Source organism: Perna viridis, chromosome 5, assembly GCF_037379345.1.
Source record: "Perna viridis isolate PV_CMFRI_1.1 ecotype Kerala chromosome 5, ASM3737934v1, whole genome shotgun sequence".
NCBI lineage: Eukaryota > Metazoa > Mollusca > Bivalvia > Mytilida > Mytilidae > Perna > Perna viridis.
Genome location: NC_142449.1, coordinates 8,874,900 through 8,900,842, shown reverse-complemented (window position 1 = coordinate 8,900,842; position 25,943 = coordinate 8,874,900). Strand labels below are relative to the sequence as shown.

Sequence of the window (25,943 nt, the reverse complement as noted above, 5' to 3'; positions counted from 1 at the left end):
TAGCTATAGTTATGCTTATCACCAAAATCTCATCTGCATTAAGCTGTTAAGAGCAACTACAAGTCACATTCAGTGAAAAGCATGACCATAACAGGTTGTTTTTATACAAAACTAAGGTGTGTCAAACACATAGTCCAATTTACATTGTCAAATTCATTACAACATTGTGTTGAAAAACTTTCCTTGAAATCTTAAAGATCTCTTCAAACCACAAGATTAACAGACAAAATGCACCAAACTACTTTGCGATTTGATCACTAATAATGTTAAAACAGATCTATGTACTGCTCCCTTAATCAAAAGTCCGACAAAGTAGGACTTCTGATTAACTTCCCCTTGGTTTGATCACATACCACATCCAATTAACAAAGAACCTGCATTGAAAAGGTCCTTGATGATAACATACACTCAACATACAGTAACTATGAGTGGATACATGTGATAACTATAAGAAATGATAAATATGTCCTTCTAACTGGCCTTAATACCCAACTGACCAAGAATATCCCAATCACAATTTACACGATCAACATGTTGAAATATTTTGGCAGATTCAGGGAGGATTTGATTATGATTAACACAGTAAAACTTATGTAAACCAATATCCTAATTACAATATGTTAAAACAATTAAAATCTGATGTATCAAGTTTTCCTTTTCCAAACCTCTGTAAACCATATTAACAAAGTTGGTTTATACAGGTTACACTGTTAGTTTTACTTAATAAATAAATTTTGTTTTTTTGTTTTTTTTTTTCAGAAAAAGGTATTTAACAAGTTTGCTTCAGAAGCCATAACATTAACAAATATACTTAATAGTCATAAGCACTAATCAACTTGGCAAAGCACACAAAATAAAATCTGTAGTTATCACAACAAGCCCTAATCATAAAAGTATTAATACTGAAAGTCATCATGGTAAAAAAAAAAAAAACAAGAATTCCATTTCTAGTCTTCAGTACAAAGGCCTCCACTACACTTTTCTTAATTTATACAGGGACCTTTGGTCCGACTCATCAGTTTATTTACTACTACCTGATCGTGAAAACAGGAGTTAATTAGAAAAATTGAAACTTTCTACATGCAAAGGTTTAATCAGTTGTTAGACAGAATGTCTATATCAATATAATTAAATCATTTAATTTTAATTGCCAAATAACCATCAAGAACATACTTAGTGCAATTTTTGTGCTGAAATGATGTGATCATTATCATGTGACCAATCAGTCATCCAATGACAATGGATTGCATTGGTAAAGCTTATTAAAAAACAAATATCTTCAGGCAGTTGTGAGAAACAAAGATATCTTTCAAGGAGTATTATATTGTACCATAAAGTACAAAAAAATGTGCAAAATACCTCATTCACAAAGTAAACAATTCTAAAAATTTCATAACATAGCATATGTATAAACATACAATTATATACACTAATGTTAAAATACCTTAAACAACATTTAGCACTTAATGTACACAGTAACAAATCTACTCACTAACTATAGGCAGAGGAATAATACAAAAAAGCAACATATCACGTTCCTCTATCTCTCATGTGGTGGTAAAATAGTCTCATTTCATTTAAAATTGTCAAAATAATTGATTCCAGATCGTAAGAAAAAGTGTAAAAAAGAATAAATAAATCTGCAACAAGTAAGAACTATGAGTAAAAATTAACAAGAATTAGAAATTCTTAAAAAGAAAAATGAATTAATCATTGAAAAGACTTAAATAAAATAAGTGAGGAACTTTACCAAGACCAGAGGAACACATTAGCATCCATTTCATTCACATCTTCGGTAACAAAAACATGGACTTTCTTTCTTCCTTAAAAGCATACTTCCACATCAACCTCTTATGTTTTATTCTGAAATCCCAAGTCTTATTTAAGCACTTCAAACATAACCCCTGATTGTGTCTCATAAATGTTACACCATAAAATGATTCTATTAGGGATAACAGAAAAAAAGAACAATTTTAGTACCAATATTAAACCATTAATGTCATATAAATGTTGGACCATCTAATAGACTTGTACAGAGGATGGTTTACTTTACAACAGCATTTTCAAACATGCCTATAGCATATTACATAAAGGTAATTAAATGTTTCACTTGTTAACTATTGTCCAAATAGTTATCTAGGCAGAGAACCAGTCCATTATCTAAACAGAGAACTAGTTAAATGTCAGCAAACAAAACTAGTTTCTGTGTCTTTCAGCACCATGAAAACATTTCCCTGCCGAAAGTCTTACATAGTTTCAACCTTGACAGTTTCAATGTCAAGGTTTTGGCTATTAGTACAGCTGTAGTTTTCAAAGTCTAAATCTCTCTCCTCTTTCCTTCTCAAGGGACAACCAAGTACCCCTGCAACAGAAAGGCAAGCCCCAGCCATGTAGAACGCAGCACTCAAACTATGTGTTTGGTCAATGATCCAACCTGTAAATAATAAACATATTGCATAGTCAAAGTTGTATTGAATACTGACCTTAATGTACCTGAACATAGGTGGTACAACTCCCTACAGCAATTCTCAAATAACTAGACCATATCAATAGATGGCAAATTATAACAAAATATGTGGTAATAGAACAACACAGGTGTTACAAACAAAGGAAACATTTCAATCAATAAGTTATGAAATAAAAAATATTGAACAACCTCAGGCTATTTTGCTTCTTTTAAATTAGTACCATTAACTATTTAAGTGCATTTTTTACCTGCTAAAGGTGAGCCTATGATAGAAGCTACCCCTTGGAAAAGGATCAGTAAACCAAATGTACTCGTAAGCCGATGTAATCCAAAAAGCTCAACCACTACAATTGACCTCAGAGCCAGAAATGCAGCTGAAAAATAAAGGCATCATTTTCAGGAATTGCAATTAATAGCATGACTGTCAAGTATCCAATATTTCTGAACATGCAAGTATGTAAACCAATTAACACTAATATAATTTAGAATATGAATAAAGTTCAACATTTATTACAATGAAACTGGTCTAAATAGATTGAAATGTTAGTTCAGTTAAGGAAGGTGTTTGGATTACACAGTTCATTATCACTGAAATTGATATGACAGTCCTCATATTAGATCTGATTTAGACAGGTTTAGTTTTCAGGGTTCTGTTTAGACAGGTTTAGTTTTCAGGGTTCAGATTTAGGCAGGTTTAGTTTTCAGGGTTCTGTTTAGACAGGTTTAGTTTTCAGGGTTCAGATTTTGATAGGTTTAGTTTTCAGGGTTCTGTTTACACTGGTTTTACTTTATTTCAATGCTAATGATACTTCTTCATACTAAGTTTTCAACACATCAATTAAAGTATGTGAACTGATTTCTTTCTGGAGAGTTTCCAAACAGATAAGATTTTTAACATCAATCATCAAAATTATTTCTTGTTCTAAAATTGTATAGTGTAATATCCGATGATGTTTAAGTGGCAGTCTTTGCAAGAATCATGCAAATTCTTTATTGTGTGATACCCTAAAAAAGGCTACATATTTTATATATATATATATATATATTTATTATTTAAGTTGCTTTATTGGTCTAATGAAATGTATTATTATTTAATTGAACTTCTGAGATAATTCACATTATAACTCTTATTGTTTCTATTATATTTCATTGTCATTTACTATACTCGGCGTCACATAAATAACATACTGTTAAAATTTGAATAAAAATATTTTCTACGACTTTATTGACACCAACCATCGTTTAAATTGTCTTAAATGACTTGCTCATTCGTTTAGCCAAACAGCTTCTCAAAAACAAGTCGCTTATTAGCTTAAATCATGCGTAACAAATCCTTACAGGAAAATCCCATACTAATATCCGCCATGTTGGTTTTTACGGGACGATTTGTTTACAAACAGAAGTGCGTAAGTTCCCGTCGAACTCCGGTGACAATCGTCTGCTTGATCAACTTCTCGGTATTATACGTTGTTCGTGTAAAATAAATCCGAGATATCCGAAATAACGCCGAATTGCATTCTGGGTTCTTCGGTTTTTGGACAAACCATTTAAACGTAAACAACATCTCCTAGCAACCCGATCACTGTAAACATGGCCGACTTTTTACAATGTAAATATTGCCACCTAGAATTAAAATCTGACCGGAATTTAATGATTCAATGTTTAGGGAGAAGCCGTTTGGCTAAACGAATGAGCAAGTCATTTAAGACAATTTAAACGACGGTAGGTGTCAATAAAGTCGTAGAAAATATTTTTATTCAAATTTTAACAGTATGTTATTTATGTGACGCCGACTATAAGTTACTCTACTTAATTTTGATTTCAACAATACATTCTATATATTTCTATTTCCTAAGACCAAGGATTATATGAAAAACCACAAGTTTATTTCTGTCAACTATAACATTTTAAACAAAATTTCAAGTATCAAAAATTAAAATATGTAGGCTCTCCAACCGTGCATCACATTTTGCATGATTCTTAACTGGAGTGCTACTTAAGATAATTTACCTGTACTTATTCCAAATCCTACAGACACAAGAGACAAATATGCTAAATTGGTACAGAACGGAAAAGCAATTGTCAGAATTCCTGCCAGCACCAAGGAGGCATTGTTCAGTATTACAGTGTTTGCCCATGGTCGGTCTGCCACCCAACCAGCAAATACCCTGCCTACAGCATTTGAAAGCCCTATGATTGAGTAGACTACAGAAACTGAAGTCTTATTGTCCGTAATGTTGAATGATTTAACCAGTTCCGCCAGGAAAATAAATGGGATGAAGAAACCTTCAAAAAATAAAAATGAAAACTGATGAAAGTCACATGTCATTCTAAGCTTGCAAACAAGATAAATATAGAAACAGATAATTTAACAAGTTTCTTATTATTCATTATTTCAAATTTGTATGGTTTCACACTTGTAATAAGAAAATTTGATTAATTAGATGTTCCTATCAACTTCTAGCATCATGCCTTTGTAATTAGCAGTTTAAAAAAATATATATATAGACTAATCATAATATGTCTGTCTACCTGGTAACATGTATCTGTCAGAAAAATTTCTCCTCAAACCGATAATCAAATTATGCTATAATTATGCTATACGTCAATGTTATCTATTAATAATGTTTACAATGGCTTCTTAAAATAAGGAGTGTAAGGCTTTGCTATAAGTAACAATGATAATTCAAGCTTAAATCATTTGGTGGCATCAGTAAATTGACCTTGTAAACGTTAGAATCACAGCATCATTCCAAGATAAATGCTCAACTTTATCAATCACTATACAACTGAGGCCAAACGATAGCTTTGTATCAAATGAAGAAATCTAATTGATCAGTCTAACAACTTACCTAACATATTTAAGAAGCTAGCAGTTGCGTAAAGGATAAAAGCCCTATTCTTCAGCAAACTCAAGTCAAACATGTGTGAGATACTCCGGATCCATTCTGGCATTGGATGTTCATATTCTGTCATAAGAGTTTTCACACTGGCTTCATACTCTGATGCCGTCATAGCTGACATCAAACTGTTACCTATGTATGTTTGAGGCGGAGTTAAATGATTAGAGTCCAGGGGACGGAAACTATCCTGAGGACCAAAACTATTGTTACGTTTACATGGGATTAATAAAGCTCCATTTTCTTTATTGTCTTTTTCATTTGGAGATTTGACCGAATCATCTTCACACAGTTTTGTCCATGGGTCTTCATCCTGAGGTAGATTGTTTCCTGGAGATGCTTTAGGTGAATCACTCAAACTTCCACATCCACTATCACGCCTTCTTTCAAAGTCACGTTTCCGTCTAGGCACATCCTTCCTTTCTTGAACTGGTGTTTGTGGTTTTGAGTCAACCATAAATTTGTCTCTTATAAGTCCAGGAATAATTTTGTTTAGGGATCTAGAACTAAATGCAAAGTTCACTTTCAGTCTACTCAGATATGAGTTACTTTTGTTCAGTTTCTCCATGTCTAATTTATCAAATTCTATTTTGTCGATTTTGATCAATCGATTGTCTCTTGTAATTATGCAGTTATCCAATGAACCATTTGATATGGTTCGCTGTCTCTCTTTTTCAGCAATTAATGCCTTCATTATCAAACCTTGTTGCACAATTCCTCTTTTCATTCTCTGCGTACGTTTAGCCTTATACAAAGGTCTATAACAAGCACCACAGATTGCACACTGGAGAACCACACCAGCTAATATTACAGTGCCATTTTTAATGTCATACTCCTGTAATAAGTATTTGTTAAAACCACTGAAAATTACTATTCCTATTCCTGAACCACATAATGCAATCCCGGTTGCAAAGGCTCTCTTCTTCTCGAACCAATAACCAATAATAACAATAGATGGTAAATATATAAGGCCAAAACCAATGCCTGCAAAATATTAAAGGGTATATGCAATAAAAGGCTTAATCTCTTAAAAATATTAAAAGTTTATTTGCATTAACATTCATATATTAGGTCCGATAACATTTTAGTTCTCAGAAAATTTGGAATACAGAACTTAACTAATACCAAATTGGCCAAAAAACATCCCAACTATTTAACATTCTGACCCCCCCCCTCCCCAACAGCCTTTTTGTAAATAATTGGGAACCTTACCCGTAACTACACCAAAGGTCATCGTTAGGACCTCCAATGATGGGGACACAGTACTGACTAATAGTCCAATCACCGAAATTAGAGTTCCCATCATCACCACCTTCCGACAGCCAAACCTGTTGGCTAGCACACCAGCTACTGGACCTGAAATTATTTAAAGGATATCATTAGGAACAAAGCTTTAAAAACTTTCTCTGAAAAAAAAAAAAATTAAAAAAATTAAAAAAAAAAATAAAAAAAATAAAAAATTTTTTTTACATAACTTTATTTCAAAGATTGACGATAATTCATGTTTAAGTAATACATGTATATAACCAGGATTTATCTGCATTCATTTTCAGTTCTTCAAAATTACCATTAGAAAATCTTTTAAAAGGTATCATGTACTATTTATCATCAGGTGTCATTTTATACAATGTAGTGTAATTGATAATTCCAAATTACTTTATTTATAAATAATTTGATATGATCACCCAGAGCCACCAGGGTTGACCTAAATAAATGATGATGATATTGTACCTAATTGATGTTATTAGCCATTGTTTACTTCGTTATGCTTTTCACATATGGTCATGAGAATATAATAGATGTACTTTATATCATACTTCACAACAAACATTAAACATAACTGACAGTTGAACAATGTAATTTTAAAAGTAACAACTATCAACATACACTTTCAAAAAGACATTCCTTACAAACAACAAAAAGAAGGACACTACCTGGCCCAAGAGTGGATTCCTTCGATTGACTTTTTATATATATTAGTCAACTAAAATCTTCACTTTCAAGAAGGCCCCGCCCCTTAGCCCCATCCCCCCCTTTTTCAATATATGTTCACCTTCAATTCACTTCTTGAGATTGTAACACTTTCCCCAGTCCATTTGATTTGAATAACTTGTAACCCACTATCACTCTGCCTATATTTCACAACAATTGTTCACATTTATCTTTCTCTTGAATTCCAACTCCAAACTTTTTCCACTTATCAAATTGACTTACCAGCCAGCAGGTAGCATCCTACCAACAGTGAAGGCACCCAAGATATTTGATGTTGGACATTGAACAAGGACATCCACTCCTCGTGGTACATTCCAACAGTGAAACACAATCCATCCACAATAGTATTTGCGAAGAACGCCGCAGCCACGATAATCCATCCCCATCCTCCATCTGGGCACCGGGAATTTGTGGGTTCTGGTTCTGGCTCGATTTCAACATCTTTCTCACTAATGTCATCGAATTTACATGTTTTAGATCCAGTCATCTTGACAGTAAGGGTCATAGAGCCCTATTACTTTCAACAATTTACATGGCAACCCCTGCAAATGCAAGAAAAAAATTGTTAAAATGTTTGAGACCATTCATTTTCCTATAAAGAGGATACTGTGATTTTGTTAAGTGAGAAAAAAATACATTTTCTTTTCAGCAGTGCCAGTGTTTAATTTATTGTTATTTGAAATCTACATTGCTGAGTAATGGGAAAATTTTCTGTCCATGACCGAGTAAAAAAAAATATGGGCTAAAATTTTATATATATTATTTAATCCCAGCCCCCTACTAATAAAATGGTTGGTTCCCAAGTCTAATCTTAATTGCCTGAAGAAAAAAACGTGGCATGACTACCCTGGTAGGGCTCTAAAAATCTGAAGAATACTTTTATTATTTGTCTTGCGGAAAAGAAATAGTTTTAAAAATTCTTGGCTAGAAAGGTATTGGAAATATCTACTCGAGGTTCTGGCAAACCTACGAAAGCATAATACTGTTAACCATCATAATTGCTACTGGCATGTGTATCCCATCTACAAACATTTTCACTTAATATTAACATATATCACACTTGTTTACGAACATGCTGCAAATGAATACTGTGAAGATGTTTATGAGATCATATACATGTACCTAAACCCACTAGTTCTCTCTTCCATAACAATCCTACTAAGAAAATAAGTGGTTTTTTTTTTCAGAAAAGGAAGTGAAATTTCCTAAGAAAGCACTACATACACCACAAATGTGCTTTGTTAAAAATCTCACAATTCAAACCTTTTTCATGAAGAACATTTTTGACACAAGCAAGAAGAGAAATAATAACGAAAATTTATTCTTTTGTTCTCAACATGGATCAAAGTAATAGGTAAGTGTTACTTTAAGAATCAAGTAAAAATAGAACTTTGGAAATGATATTTAAATAAAAATCTGATGAAAAAAAAACAGACACAGTTGGTTAATTCCTAGATAAAAAATTGTGTAACAACATAATTACATGCAATAAACCGATTGTCGTAAATTACATGTAATAAGGCCATTGAATTATTAAAGTGCCTTATTACATCAAACACAATAGAAATCTGACGGCTAGCCAAAGTGTAGTTTCATTTTAGGTCAACGAAAACATCATGTACATAGGACGTGATCAAGAATAATTTGTTGAAGGCTGTTCTTTATTAATACCTGTACGTATAAATATGTGTATTTAAAGACAGGTGAGCTACAAGGTTAAAGTAAGTTGGCACAAAGAATAAGGAAGATTTACAGATAAATAGTGACACGAACAATCGTAAAAACAATATAGATCAAATTGGTTGGGTTTGTTGATCTTATCCTCGCTGTCTAAAGTGATTAATTGCCCTGGACTCATTTACCGTCCTAATGCTGATTGGGCTCATTTCTAAGTCATATTCAGTCGTGGATGTAAAAAAAACTTGTCCAGAAAATAGAACATAATAAACCAGAACTTCTAGTTTGTAGTAAAACTAACAAAAGAAACCATAGTGGTTAACCTTTGCATTACAAATTTAAGCACGTGTTACGTCTAAAATGTCCCATGTTACTAACTGTATTAATAGAAATATTCGTCATTAACAAGCTCTTATATATACTGCGGCAACAATTGCAAGTGTCAGAGGTAACTCATTCGGGTTTTCAATAGGGCAATAAGCATTGACCGTGTACTGTTCGGAAATCCAGTGCTCTCCGTGGCTCGATTAATCCCTTTTAAAAATACCATGATTACAAACGGTCACCGAACGATTTATCTCGAATCCTAGGGAAGTTAGAGATCATTCAACTTTCTAGTTTGGTTTTATCAAAGGTCCTAAAATCTGCTTAAACTAATACTACAAATATAACCCGGTCAACGAAAGAGTTACTGGATATTCCATCTATTCCACAGAAGAGTCGAATTGGGAAGGTCAGAAAACATCCACGACTGAAGCAAGTATACTACTTCACGAAAATTTAAAATCAAAATTTGATTTTATTTGCAAGTGTGACCGACAGACAGACAATCACGTGCCGGGACATGACAGCCCGAAACAGATCGGTAAATCGGTTTCGACTTGCATTCATGCAAAATCAAATAAGAACACAAGACTGACTCATTATAGAATTTAACTCGTGCATCGTATTCAAGCAAATTACGTTCAACGAGTATGCTCGTTACAAATGTTATGCAGCGTGTTGTATCACAATTTTACATCGTAGCGCGCGTCATTTCATGGACTATATTATTTGTTTATTTATTTATATTATATTGTTGTGTTTCAACAACAACTACTAAACCGAGTCACTCGAAGACTAGCTCCTAGACTGAACCCCTCTATATAACACCCAATAGCAACAGTAACTACAATTCTTTCTTCTTATTGTTTCTCCGTACAGAAATTTCATACAAAGGAGCCTTTTCTTAGTATTTAGTACAACATGATTCGATGGATTTTTCACAATTTTAATTTACGAATAACATAATAATTCAAAAAGTAATAAAAATAAACATTTATAGTTTTAGTATAACACTGTGTCACTGTCATATCCACTATTATCGCTTTGGTCTTCAACTGAAACTCTTAAAACGAATCAAATAAACCAACTCAAAACATTCTATAGGATACACAGTAGATTGATTGATTATTGGGGTTAAACGTTTCAGCTGTATTCATACGACAAACGGAAGGGAGAAGCGTTACTTATAAGTTCGCTGCTCTGTTAAAGAATAACAAGGATTTCAAAGGGTCGTGAAATCTTTTTAGAACAATGTGAAAGTAGAAAAAATAATGGGTCGGTGAGCTCACATATCAGATGTAAGCGTTTAAAATTTAGTCGGGAAAAGAATTTCTCTAGATTTTCCATAGGTTTTTACCTATTAAAAACACTGAAGAAATAACAAGGCTTCCATAAAACTACCCAAATAAAGTTTTAATGCCAGTTTAAAATAATATGAAGAGAAATGCAAGGGTCACAGGGCAAAACATATTGATATAAAAGAATAAAATAAAACCAGATTTCGGAAAGCAAACAAAAAAATGGATGAACGATCTTCGAAAAACAAAACAACTCATTCAAATGCGTTGTTACAGCACAAACATTGCCTGTTGAGACGTAAACCGTTACGCATGCAATTGAACTTACGAATTAAAAACAAAACAATAGATAAATAACCTGACACAAGATAAATTGTCAAAAGAAATTTCCCGAAGCAAAGAATAGTCCATATAGTCCCACCGATGCGCATCAATGTAGATGTCTATTAATTCGTGATTTACGAATTTACAACTAGACGGTGATCTGTAACAGTACACTCCAGAGTATATTTTACATAAATATTGTGTATATTTATTTGGTGTATGCGTACGAGTTTGTCTTCTTGTGTTTTGTTGTCTTAATTTGTATTTGTTCATGTCCTTTATTACATCGATATATGTGAATAAAGATATAGCAATTTTGGTATTTTTCAACAAGGAACGCTCATGATTCTATTTTTCAGTAAAAAAAAAAAACAATCCAGCGTGATGACACAAGAATAGACAATTAACCCTGTAATAAGACAGCAAAGCTTGTTGACATCATTATTGAAATACAAATTCTTAGTACCGCCATAAATTTGGGGAAAAAATACAGGAATGACTTCTGGTTTTCTACTGTATCATTCTTTTTCAAGTGGTGTGATCAGTCATTATTACTTACGATAGGTGTACATAAATTAAAATTGTTGGGATGTTGGAGCTTTTCTTGTATTTTTTTTTTCACACTAAATTAACTTCAAAAGAAAATCATAGATTGTAGACAAATTTCTATAAACATTTGTAATTACATGTAGTTGAAATCTGGACAAAGGACAGTAAAAAATTATGTAGGTAACGAAATACTGAATTTCACGTAAAGATGTGTCACCCCACCAATTTCTTGTGATATTCACATAAATCATGTTTACTAAGCTAAACCGCTTAGATATCTTGGTTGCCTGAACCTCCTTTTAACATGCTGCAACTGCGTACATCTAAGTAACCACTTACCACAGATACAGTGTCGATAGACAAATAAAAATTGCCAATAATGTTCTTCACCATTTTCCTTTCAAAACATTAGAGTTATATCATTTCACAATACAATTTAGCGTTTTCAATCCTTTAATCTACAAATATTTAGCTTAGAAATGCACGCGATTTATAACCTACGAAACGTTCTATTATCCAGCAAATTTATTTCCGCGCATGCTCTGTCCGTTGTGACTCACAGCTGTTAATGCAACCTTCACCTTGCCAGTATCACAAAGGGAATACACAATGAGAGGCACAGAACGGTTTACTCGAAAAGATTATAAAAGCTCAGCGCAACTTGCAGCAATTCATTCCATTTTCTACTATTTTTTCATTAAGAAATTTTAGACATTAGAAAATAGTATATAATATTTAGTATAAAACGTATGGTCTTTATCTTTTCGAATTAGGATGATTAACTTCCTTATAAAATCAATTTAAGCATTTCTTACAAATAATCATTTTTCATCGAGTGCTTCATTGGCAGCGTCGGTCTACTGGGGCCAAAACTATAACAAGATTGTGTAAAAAGCAAAATAAATTATCAATGCCGCAATGACGTTTTTAATGCCATTACAAAATACAATATAAACTAGTTCTGTTAAATTAAAACTATATCGACTACTAAAGACTAATGTTGACCGTTGTCAGGATAATGCTGGCCATTAGATATCTTTTTATCTCCGATCCCGAGTCAACTATTTATATGACCCTGACCCGCAATCTTATCTCACTTTTTGGATAAACAACTTCTGAAATTAAGGGGTCCCATAAAGGTTTTGTATCAACAACAGTTGGAAATACAAAATATTGCATCGACTAAACATAAATTGATAATGATTGAAAATTGTATTATTGCAAATCAAAAGACTATATAATCAGCGAGATCACGTCGACAAAAATCGGGACAATTATAGCTCTATTCATGCAATAAAACTTTCTATAGCAATATTTCATTATTGACTCCATCCAGCCTCAACCGAACGGGTAACGAAGTAAAATTAATATACACCATTGCCCATATATATAATCGGAAAGAGTTTTATTATTTTATTTTTAAAAAATAAACGTGGAAAGTTGACGAGGCAGTTCAAGAAGGGTCTAGGAAAGATATTTCTCTGCATGACTTTAGGTTCTCCTGATTTTAACCATCATTGGTACTACCGTATTAGCAGTGGCGGGTCCAGAGGCGAGAGTCGCTGACTAGTATAAAAATGGACAACAAATGATTTTCAATGATTTTCTATATAATCAACCAAAATTTCCAAGCAAAGGCCTACGATTAACGAGTTTTGGCACCAGTCTAGTCCTTAACATCACATTTGACGAATAGATAGATATGATTCAGGGTCGATGTTGTAAAGTTTTGGATGCACATAAAACGAGTCATTCTGAACTTGTTATGAACCCCGTACATGAATAATGCCGAACTTGGACAACCAACGAATCGTAATTTTATTTTGATGTGCGATGGATCAACACCAGCTTCAACATACATGTAGGTTTTACAATTGCAAAAGAACTTTTTAATTTATGAAAACTATAGTAACTCAGATTACACCCGCATGAAGCAAGATTCAAAACTTGAGCGATACCAGACTGTAAGAGTTCTCCATTTGCAGGGAAAATCAAACACGAACACAAGTAAACACAATAAACAAATACATATATACAAATATATTGTTGCAAAAGTATTTACACCCTTTCTTCTATTTCGTCAAATCTCAAAATGTCTATATACAGCTATCCTATTCATTTCTGAATTTGCCATAGATGATATTCTTTCAGTGATATAAAAATAAAAACGCAACAAAATGATAATACATCATGCAAGTTAATAACAGAAAATATGACAATGATGATAGCGTCCACCTATTTTCTGTCACACCTTTCCTTGTTGTGACTTCATTGATGTCTAGAAATCGATTCAGCAATCCTTTAATTATGTCCGATTTTTCCATTTCCATGGAAACCTCGATTCTGCTGATGACCAATATAGCTTCCTGAATAAATGCGTAGGAAAATGCACTGGTCTTAAGGGGTCGAAGAGGTGTGACACAATTAGCATAAATTATGTCCATCAACAGTCAATGGTTAACATACATAATGGTTTTGTTTCTTTGTTTCAGATTGAGAGCTCCACTTGTTAGGGAACAGAATATGTACAGAATAAACACTTTTACATGCTTAATCCATATGGATATAAAATGCAATAAACAGTATATGACATGGTATTTAAATAAGACGAACTGTAACATCAAAAATGCGTCTTCATATACAAAGAACGCTTCTCTGCTCAGTAGAAATTTGGTGACACAAAATGTTGAATAGAAAATTATAAGAAATCATTCACAAAATACTTCTTTACACAATACAACAACCATACACATTACAGAAAGCTATCTACTGGGTATAGCTTTTTAAAAGTTACATTACGGCTGAAATTTCATTTGATGACAACTGAAGAGAAAGCAAGATTGCATAAAAAATGGAACCAGTGGTGCCACTGGTCATTTTGGCTACGTGGTGCTGAAGGCGATCCAACATACTTAGAGTCAAAAGGGGTCTAAATGAGCAACAGTTCCACAGATATCACAAAAACATTAAAATTTAGTTCTGAATTTACATTTCTGCGTAAAGAAGGAAAATGAACTTCTCTTTTTGATATTCTTAACCATTATCAATTAATTCAAAAAAAATCTTTCCTGTAATCATTACGAGAAAAAACTTCAGTGATAAATCACAGAAAAAAAAAAAGATTGTTAGTAAGTGATAAATGAATAACAAGTCAATCCTGGGTAGAAATATCGTATTTCCGGGAGGAATCGTAATTTATCCATCCGAACTGGAATTTCCACCCAGAATCCCGACATCGTTATCGAATTTTCCTAACAAAGAAAGAAACAATGATGATGTTAGAAAAATCATTAAAAAACAAAAACAAAAAATAGAAAGATATTAGTCAACACAGAAGAGTTAGTAATAACGAATACCCCAGTCACTGGAAGGGCCCCAATTTTGGTAAGCGCCTAGGGTGATACAATTAAACTGACTTTTTTCTTGCTAAATACTACACTGCAACAAATCAGAATGTAATAAAATGCAAACCAAAAACCGTTATTCACTAAACATAAACTGTCACCATGCAACATAAAGAGTTAGTAAAGTTTTCGGCAAAAAAGATACCACTATTCTACCGGTATCGATCTGCGGTTTACAAATCAGCTGATGTCAGTAGTCCACATGAACAAAGGAAAATTGGTGAAATTTAACAAAACAGGGATTAATATGATTAAATAATAATAGGATGACTTACCTTTGATGTTTCGGGTTCAGATAAATTTAAAAATTTCCCTCAAAATTCACATTATACTCCATAAAACCGACATTTCATTTTAAATTGAACCGACTCTTCACAACGCTAAACCGAACAGCTGATCGCGAGGTCACCTTGCATAGAGAAAGAGGAGTTAGCTGAATCAAGCGATCTGATTGGACGACGGGAAATGATGTCATAAAAGTGAAATATATTAGCCTATTTATATCACAGCTGAATATCAGGAGAAAAAAAAGAATAAAATTCTGCAAAAATCAGGGATTTGTCAGATGCATAAAAATTCTAAATTCGACTTTTGACAGTCTTTAAAACATTGCACTGAAGTGCCTTTTATTTGCAAATTCTACTTTGAATGCTTTTTACAAGCAATATTTAGCAAGCGTGCACTCAACCTATAGATCTGAAAAAGCCATGACCTTTGACGTTCAACCCACTTTACGGCTAAAAATAGAACTCTGCTTCAGTTTGAAGACAAAATGTTACTTATTGTGAAATTTATGAATCTTTTTTTCGTGCCACAGCGATGATAAGCTTGCCTTGGTGGAAAATACTAGAAGTGAGAGAACAGAATTGTTAACCGAATCGTGATCAAGAAAAATAGGGAGGGGGAGGGTAAAAAAAATCAGAAAGGACAAATCACGAATAATAGGAAATTCGAAAGAGTTGCGGACATTTTGTTGAAAGACTTGTGTAAGCGTTATGTTTTGTTTTGTTTTTGTTTTATTAAGGTTTTTTTCTTCATTTTTTTTTTGGCCGTTTGGTCGTCTTAGATTTACCTTTTCCGCCAAAAAAAAAAACCAATGACAAATACATTTTATGACTAATGCAAAAACAAACTAGACAATAAAAAACAACAAACACAAAACAACAACAAATAAAAACAAAGCAGCAGCAAACAAAAATAAAATGCGGAGCGCAGCTAGATATTTACACCAGAGGACGAACGCTTAACAGATGCGGCACATACAGGCACAAATTTCATACTTGATACAATTCCGAATGTGATTAAATATATAAAAATCAAACAGAAGCTTACATTATTAGCAAAATCAACACAGTGTCATGAAATTGCTTGACGTTGGGAAACCTCCCTTTGTGAACAAAGTGCAAAAACACGGAAACTGAAGATCAGAAGTTCATAACAATAGAAGAAGGAGCTAACATCAATACTAATAAACTATTATCCAAACTTTCGTGAACATGGGTGCAACCACCACTGAGTTATAGTTTGAAAACTGGAATCCCCTTTTTATGATCAAAGTTCAGTTACTTTAAATGGTAAAATCGGAAATTTATTAAAAATATATAGGTTACAAATAAACAAATATTTAAAATTTGACTGACATTGCTGCTAGGGTTAAGTTATAGTCAGAAAACATAAAATCACCCCATTTTTTGTACGACTAAAGTCCTATACCTGAAAAAAAAAAACGAAACAACACAAAATCGAAAGGGAACTCACATCAATAATGAGAAACAATCAAAGTTTCACAAAAAAATGATACACTAGTACCTTAATACGTCCCGAGACAAATAGGCATATTAAACAAAAACAGAACCCTAAAAATAAATAAACCCCTTCAAACACTTAAGTTATTGTGGATAATTAATTCAATTTTTTGCCCACGCCATAGCATGTGTGTATTTGTTTGGCAGAGGAGGCGTGTTGTTGCAAGTGTCGTATACAAGTGCAGTTATAGCGTTAAAAAGTTGGACTTTAAGTTAGCAGCACTAGTTGAGTCAGTGAAACTTCAGACTATAAATCAGAGATAATAACTCGTTGAGGGGGGTATAATACATATATCCGTCTTTCTGATGAATATCAAGCATCATTTTGGGTAAAAAACACTAATACTTTCAAAATCTAGACGTTTTCGCAAGCAATCGATCTACTCGGAGTTAAATTACTACTATAATTCTAGTGTTTCATTAACAGAGACGCATTCTTAATATTTCTCAAATTTTAAACAGACACATCTTATGCTGATTTCATTTATATTTTGCTGACAATGTAAGGTTGCTGTGAATGAGCATTAATCACTCTTTTGAAGGGCTAAAGGATATATTTTAAATTTTCTTTGAGTTTTGCATAAAAATGCAGTTTTTCTTGCCGTTCATTTGTTTATGACGAAGGAAATAGAATACTATGAATCCACAGAATGCTACCAAATTTGAAACAATTCAGCGGGCAATATTATACGTGACTTGATGAACAAAATTTAGAATCCCGTTTTTAAAGGTTAATTCATTATAAATTATGATTAAAAATTTCAGCACAAGTCTCCAAAAGAACCCGAAAAGTATCTCATGCTAATCAGAATATACAAAGGACTACTTTTTTACTAAAGCATACATAGATACTTTTGGATTTTGACATGGAAAAATATGTCGATATAAACAATTTTTGGTGGGTATAGGAGCCTGTCCGAAGTCAGGAATGTCTGACCTCTGTGTGTTTTGTTTCTTTTTTACTTGCAGGCTGGAGTCTCTAAAGGCAACTATTTCGCTGTACCTGTGTATAATGTTGTTTGGGCCCAGCTGGTATGAGGGTTTCGTTCACTGAAGACCCATAAGTGGCCTTTAGATGATATTCTTCATCCCGGTGGGGTTGTCGACAAATCCATTCTAGTTATACAAAAATTATACACAACTTATTACTTTGTAAGAAATAATGCCGAATCATCTTCTAAATATACAGAGGAAGATGTTTACAAAATGCTGGAATTTTGAATCGACAACATATTTGTCCAGTGTGGTGGACGTGTTTCGCAAAAAAAAGTCGGCATTCCAATGGGAACAAATCGTGCTCCTTTACTTGCTGATCTATTCCTTCACTCTTATGAGGCTGACTTTATAGCTGTTCTGGTCCGAAAGAAAGAATATTGTTTGGCTAGATCCTTTAATCCTGGTTTCCGCTATATAGATTATTATCTTTAAACAATCCTAATTTCGGGGATAAGTCAGCCTCATATCTTGACCTACACTTACAAATCGATGGTAAAGGAAAACTAATGACCAAACTTTACGACAAATGTGATGACTTTCATTCAGAATTGTCAACTTTCCTTTCATATGTGGCAACATCCCTTCAGCACCTGGAGTATGGAGTGTTCATATCACAACTCATACGTTATGCCAGAGCTTGTCGAAACTACGCAGACTTTTTGTATCGCGCTAGAACTCTAACAAATAGGCTTCTGGAACAGGGTTATGTTGCTACAAAATTGAAGTCATCACTATAGGAGTTTTATGGTCGTCATCATGAACTCGTGGGTCGTTATGGAGTATCCATCTGCACCATGAAAAAACTGATTTATTCAACGGGTCATAGTTTTCTTTTCCTCGTTTGTCTACCCCGGACTTGACTTTTTATGAGCAACTCGGCGGGTGTTTCTAGAAAAGCAGAGGACGCTTACCCTACCGGTGCACCTGGTCCATGCTCCCAGTTTTTAGTGGAGTCCGAGTTGCTCATTTGCTTTTGTTACTTTGTATGTATGATTTTAGTTACTTTACGTTCTTTGTTGTGTATGTCAGTTTTCCGTGTCTGGTCTTTGTGCCTGGATTATATTCTTTTGATTACTGCTACAACATTGGTTCCCTTGATTACTCTTACATTGAACTCCAAACCGGAACTGTGACCGCAACTCTTGATATTATTAGAAAGCTGAGATACTGGCTATATCTTTATATTTTGAGTGTTCCATATAGAACATCTAAGAATGGCTTAGGTTTGTGAATATTGGACAAAATCTGAGGATATGTGTAATTCAGTGGAAGCACAAAATGTAGGTTTTTATATACAGGTATACTGAAAAAAGAATGGGTAAATGTTCTTTGGCGATAAATTGATTCCTAAATGAGAAGTAAGATAGTAGCTAAAAATCACCATGAACTTGGAGATTATAAGAAAGGGGAAATAGACTTGATGCTGATAAGAAGGGGAGAAATGCTATAACATCATTCAAGCAAACAGGATGTTCATGTGCAACAGAGCAATTTGAAGTTTTCAACAATGCCTAGAGAGGGTGGACAGAATTTATGGGAAAGACACTCTTTAAAAAAGTACAAAATTGTTAAGGGAAAAGGGAAGAAGCAAATCATTTAACACACTGTACAGCATATCTGGCTGACGCTAAACATCTCCTTCCAGACCGCCTCGGTTATCTAGCGGTAGAGTGATCTTTTCGAGTGCGGAAGGTCTTGGGTTTTAACCCAGACCGAGTCATGCAAAAGACTTTCAAAAAGGATACAACATTCAGGAATAAGAGTAACGACTCGTTGCCTTGGAGTCAGGATAATGTGTCTGAGTCAGAGTGAAGTGGCAAGCTTTCTTCTGATGTACTATCACATTAAAAATCCGACTCAGCGTGTCGAACTAGTGCAAAGCAGAGACTATTTGAACGTTCTCATCTTGAAATGCATTAAATAGCTGAAATAGGAAGTTAAACTGCAACCGATTAATCAGCCTATCTAAATTTCCAGTTCTTTCCACGTTTTTGCGACGTACAATTACGAAAAAATAACCCATAAGACCAAACAGAGAGTAGATGTGTGACCAAGCTAAAAAGGTTTATATCCGAATACAGAATTTCAAGTCATTTCCACGAAAGGTTTTTGAGATTTTTGCGAATCTTAAAGACAAATAAGCAACAAAATCATTCCGGTTCGAGGTTAACTAATGTGCGTCAGAACCTTAAAGTATATACACGCTTCAAATTATCAAAAATGAAGCTGTATTAAGAATTTCAAACTTTTCATCTAAATCGTTGTTGAAATATTTGCGACGTTTTAGTCGATAGACGGACGGACAACAATACAGCTTAATGCCCACGTCAATTAAAGACGAGAACATAAAAAAAGTTGTACGCAGTAAACAAAAAATCAAATCCTTCGACATTCAACCTTGTTACATACTCTTGTAAACCTTTGACAATGCATATATGCTGCTGCAGCAAAATGGACTAGGGAAAAAGAATGTGAAAGAGTACTCAAGGGATCAAGGTTCTAGCGGTAATCAACAGAGTGTAATACAGGGACAAAGACCAGGCATGGAAAACAGACAAACACAACAAAGAACATAAAGTAACTAAAATAAAACATACAAAGTAATAAAAGCAATGAGCAACTCAGACTCCACTAGGAGCATGGACCAGGTGCACCGGTAGGGTAAGCGTCCTCTGCTTTTCTAGAAATACCCGCCGAGTTGCTCATAAAATGTAAAGTCCGGGGTAGTATTTCCTGATTGTGGAAGATACATTTATTTATTGACAAGTTATCGTACTGGAAACAGAAATGAAAACAACCCCAACATTCAAAAACTATCTGAGTCATAACCACCAAAATCTATCTCAGCCTGATTTTTTCAATATGGAATTGTGTGGTACAATAACATTGAGATCCATACGGTTCACGGTTCTAATTAAAATTTTGTGCGGAATAAATGCCTAACGTTGTACTGACGACAACGACGACGGAGTTTCTTTTTTGCATGTATAAATAGTATGAAAAAAAAAGCACTGATATGAAAGTGAATAAAGAGAACAAACTACTAAGCCAATAAAAAGGAAACAATAAAAAAACCTAATTACTTTATGACAGCAGCACAAACTGTTTTAACAATGAATACCATTAATATGTAATATTTAAGAGAATATATAAAGTTGACTTGTAAAATTTTCTTTCCATTCTTAAAATTCATAATGACATTGAAATTCAAGATTTGTCCATTTGGAGGAACCATAAAACTAAATATGATTTAAATGCACATTTTAAACTTGAGAAATTTTGTAGAAAAACACATCGAAATATTGAAAGAATTAAAAAAAAACAACTTTTTTCAGACGACTTTAAGTATTATCTATGTATACACATGTGGAATTCACGAAATACAGTTACTATTGACCTGATTCTGCAACTTACCGTCAATCTTTAATTGTCCAAGGTCTTTATTTGATGTGAAAATCGTTGGATGTACCACTCCATGAAGAGTTTTTGTTGTTTTTTATTTTATTGTTGAACTTGTGTTATAAAATCGGCGTTCATAAAATATAAGGTGTTAATCTACTTACACAATATACCATATCTAAACAAGAATACATGTCGAATCTCCTCTGAAATTGTGGTATCATAACAGTGTGCATCATCGGAAATAGTACTGGTATGTGTTAACCACCACGTACGCATGTTTAGAAGCTTTGGTCGAAGGTTCCTCTCCCTATGTCTACAAGCCATTATCAAATTAGAGACACTTCGTACACCATTTTACTTCTTTAAACAGCAGTCATAAATGTAACCTGGGAGGAAAAGGGGGTGGTCGGGGGAAATGGGCGATGTCGTCGGGAATTGGACTAAAATGGGCAGGACTTTGTTTGATACATAAAAAATAAAAACGCTTGTTTTCATTATGCAATGCGTGAAAAGCATAAAAAATGACATATAAGAGTTTCTGTATCGAATTAAGTTAAAGACTGTTTACATATTTCATATCATTTGTATTTTATACTCAAACGATGCAAATGTTGTCACTATTATACCAGAATTACTGATCCTTATTGTTGAAAGCGTGATCAGTTTACAAGATATTTAATGTTCCTAGAAGGAATTGTTTTAATTCCTTTATTTTATAATGAATGCAGCTCGATCGGCTTTCACGATGTAGCTAATACAATTTTTGGTTTCATAGCTTGTTTTCACGAGGTTTTTTAATTCTTTCGAAGATGAGCAACATCACGTGTAAGTCACGCCACGTTTTAATTTATAACCGTAACTACATCATACGATTGGTAGACATGTTACTGAGACAAATACTACCAATAGGTAATCGATTAGCACCTGTAATGTCTATTTTAGTATATGCATAAAATGAGACTACTTTCTTTTATGCTTAGTATGCTTTTCACATACCATTTGACAGTTAATATCAAGTATTAGTTCTTCGATACCCTCACACTCCACTTGATGCACGATTTTGTGCACGTATCTGTAACCACAACTACTACACTGCACTAAGTCACCACTTGTTAACAAAAATCGACTTATGGGATTTCCATGAAAATTCATGAATTATACTTTGGAAAATAACCTCATGCACAGTAAAGCAAATTTGGAGTAGGGAGGTACACTGATTTAAGATTTGATGCATATAAATCATTTGATTTAGAAAATCATATTTTCGTTGAAAATATTACAAAAAATTAATTTCGTTTATCTTTATTCTTATTTCTTTCGTGACATGTACTGACAGGTCGTGATGAACATCTATCCGTCATTACATTATCTAAAACATCTGGATACATATATAACAAGCCTATAGCCAGGGAATTACAGTGAACTCCTCCCTTGAACCCCTAACAAAAGTAAAATACTGCTTATAGAGTGTGAAATTTGTTAAGCACTATATAAATGTCAGGAAAATTTAGTCCAGGTAACTGCCTTCCGACCCCCCCCCCTTCTCCAAAAAAAAAAACCAACAAAAACAAAAACAAAAAAACAAAAACAAAAACAAAACAAAACAAAACAAAACAAAACAAAACAAAAACAAAAACAAAAAAAAAAACAGAAAAGATTCTGACCACTGACCTGTATAAAATCATAGAAAAAAACGATGTACATAACATCTTACCAGTTCTTTTTTTTTCAATGACTTACCCGCAATGCAACACAAAAGCAATAAATATGGTGATTAAACGGATGATGCAAGACTTTCCAACACACCTTAAACCACAGATATTGCTATAGTTAGACTATATAGACTTATCAGTTCTTTAAATTCTTTGTTGGGATATATTAGGATATTACGAAACTTCCGAAACATAACTAACAAACTTAAATCGGAAATCTCCAATTTGAACTATACATGTAACATTGTCCCCATTTTCAGACTATTTCGACACCTGTTTCCAATTTGAACTGCAATATAGCGATTTGTTACGTACTGAAAAAAAAATGTATTTTCTAATACATTCGCAATATCACGATTTAAGCATGTTTTATCGATTTTTTTCATGCTAAATTAGATAGAGCAAATTTGCTATTTACGATTTTTTTTCTTAGTCATACAACGTACTAGAGGGCCGTAAACGTCGGCCCCTTTCTATAGTTACCATGATCATGTTAACCGTTCCTGTATTTGTTGACATGTGCACACTTTAATTTTTTGTCTACACCGTTCGTTAGTTTAGTAAATTAATGTAAGGTTAGGCATCAAATACAAAGTCTGTTGAAATCGTTCGCACGTAAATTTCTCTTTTCGGACTCTAAGGAACGACCTAATCTACGCGGTTTCCTTTAATATATATTTTGTGTCAAGTAGAGGATAAATAATTGAAACAGAATTTGAGATCAATGAGACGAGCCATGGTTATGAAAGATGACAATGATTAGAATTTAGCCCATGATCGTGGACAGATTTTTGTTGCAGATCTGGAGAGGAGAGGAGTGGAGGGGTACTTCATCCCCACTTTCCCCCTCCCTCCTAGACCACCGCCTCTGACCCTCCTGACCACCACTTCCCGACCTATCATTTTACCCGGTTCCCAATCATACTTCCCGCTTCCCGTATTTTTCACCTCCCGTTCCCCGTTCCCTCCCCCTTCAACCTCCGATTCCAATTTCCTTAACCCTTGTATCCCAATCCCCCTGTCCACCTCCAAGAGAGGGGTTCAAATAAAAGAGATTGGGTTCAGGCTGTAATTTGTCAGTTTTTACCCCATTATCCCAAAAAGAAGAAATAAACTAATTTTTCTGACGAAAGGATGAGGGTTTCCAGCCCCAAGAACCCCCTCCCCGGATCCGCTAACCCAAACCAAAATGTCACCTCCTTCCACCACTTTACAAACATACGGCCATATTCTACCTGACAAACACACAGATTCATTTACAATTGGTCACAATATTTGTTTAAGGAAAAGGTTGACGCGTGCACGAGTCATATAATCTGTTTTAAGTACATGGATGTTCAAACTGTAAACAAGTCGACCTTGTAAATGCACCTCACACTACAAAGTGTTATCAATTTTTATGTTTTTAATTTTCATCGAACAAAACATATATCGAAATGTATCATTTATAATAAGGAAAGGTGCCACCAAAGTTGTTTTTGTTGTTGACTTGTGAAATTGAAACTAAATAAATTACTGTGTGAAACGTGTAATATTACAATACATATGTATGGTCATTGTCAAGGTATCGTGTTATCATCAAAACATTATTTTCAAAGTTTCAAAACATGGCAATTTTAATGATGCAGCATTCAAATCACCCCTAATTAACGATAACCTGTTACCAGTGCACTTCCATATGTATTGGTGAATATAACTATCTTATCTTATCTTATACTGAAATTAAAACATTTCTTGACAAATGTGTTAACCTTGAATTGTAAAAATATTTCGCTTCCGAACAAGAAATGATATGTCATTGATACTGATTATTTCAACCTTAATCATCATTCTAGTTCTGTTAACTGAATAACATGCTTTCAGTGCAAAAATCGATAAAGAGCCAGGCACAAAGATCAGACATGGAAAACAGACATACACAACAAAGAACATAAGTAATGAAAATACAAAGTAACTAAAGCAAATGAACAACTCGGACTCCACTAAAAACTAGGAGCATGTACCAGGTGCACCGGAAGGGTAAAATTGCAATCAACAAATTTTAGCCAATTTGTAACAATCATAGATCTTTACATACTTTTACATATATATTTTTTTATGCCACCGCGACAAAATGTTACCCATGTCCGTCAGTCCGTCTGTCCGTCCGTCTGAATTACATATGATCATGGCTTGTCCGGCTATCTCCTCGTACAGTTCTAGAACTACATCTGAAATATTTTACAGGATATTACTACACATAATCACATAATGAAGGTGTGCTGAGCCAAATGATTTTGATTTTCGTAAAATTTTACGGAAATTGGTGATAGTTACACTTAATCACTTTACTCAGAAATATATGGATCATGGCTTGTCCGGGAATCTCCTTGTACAGTTTTTGAACTACATCTAAAATATTTTACAGGAAATTTCTACACATGACGAAGGTGTGTAGGGTCAAAGGATTTTGATTTTCATGAAATATTACGGAAACTGATGATAGTCAAACTTAGTCATTTTCATCAGAAATAGGGCTATATGGCTTGTCAGGCTATCTCCTCCTGTAGTTTTTGAACTAAATCTAAAATATTTTTTTGCAGGATGTTTCTACAAATAACGATGGTGTGCAAGGCCACAGGACCTTGATTTCTGTGGATTATTACGGAATTGGGTGATAGTTGGACTTTGTATTTTTTATCAGAAATATACACCAAGCAACAAAGTTAGGGATTTGTTATTGGGGGTATCAACATTTTTTATGTGTCCGTCATTCCGCCCATCAGTCCTCTTTTTCTCATCGCAAGTATTTTTTTTTCAGTGCTTAACCTAACACACAAAATATTTACTGCATCAACCAACAGTACATAAACTTTCTGAATCTGCAAACCATGTCTTCATACAAAAATAAACATGTTCTTAATTTGGCAAATCTAGCAAGCGGGGACATCATTAGTGTCTTACAGAAACATTTGATTTATTTAAAAACAATCACTATTAACAAATGACGCGGGGGCTCATGTGACAAAAAGGGCTTCTAGTTTAAATTTACATTAATTATCAATTTGCTATTGTTTTGTTAACAACGGACCAAAAACAGGGAAAATGGTCAAA

The 25,943-nt window shown here is 33.7% G+C and overlaps 1 protein-coding gene across 3 annotated transcripts; it reads right to left on the bottom strand.

Annotated features, from left to right (window-relative positions):
- Positions 1-732: 732 nt before the first annotated feature.
- Positions 733-21,444, bottom strand: LOC148615869 (monocarboxylate transporter 14-like). 3 transcript variants are annotated; one of them, XM_088581516.1, is made up of 7 exons: positions 21,300-21,444; positions 7,582-7,901; positions 6,580-6,723; positions 5,320-6,351; positions 4,478-4,753; positions 2,716-2,841; positions 733-2,434 (listed from the first exon to the last, which is right to left on the bottom strand). In XM_088581516.1, the coding sequence occupies exons 2-7, from the start codon at positions 7,862-7,864 to the stop codon at positions 2,247-2,249; spliced, it is 2,049 nt and encodes a 682-aa protein (XP_088437642.1). In that variant the 5' UTR covers positions 7,865-7,901; positions 21,300-21,444; the 3' UTR covers positions 733-2,246. The 3 variants fall into 3 exon arrangements, with proteins under 3 accessions (XP_088437642.1, XP_088437640.1, XP_088437641.1); XM_088581514.1 differs by lacking the exon at positions 21,300-21,444 and adding an exon at positions 15,211-15,326; XM_088581515.1 differs by lacking the exon at positions 21,300-21,444 and adding an exon at positions 11,871-11,993.
- Positions 21,445-25,943: the final 4,499 nt, after the last annotated feature.

Bases quoted from the DNA above. Each gene is read 5' to 3' on its own strand.
- LOC148615869 (XM_088581516.1), bottom strand. From the start codon at position 7,864: ATGACCCTTACTGTCAAGATGACTGGATCTAAAACATGTAAATTCGAT. The intron at 4,754-5,319 runs GTAAGTTGTTAG...TATTTTTTGAAG, and splicing joins TAGCTTCTTAAATATGTTAG to GTTTCTTCATCCCATTTATT. The intron at 2,435-2,715 runs GTAAAAAATGCA...TATTATTTACAG, and splicing joins CATAGGCTCACCTTTAGCAG to GTTGGATCATTGACCAAACA.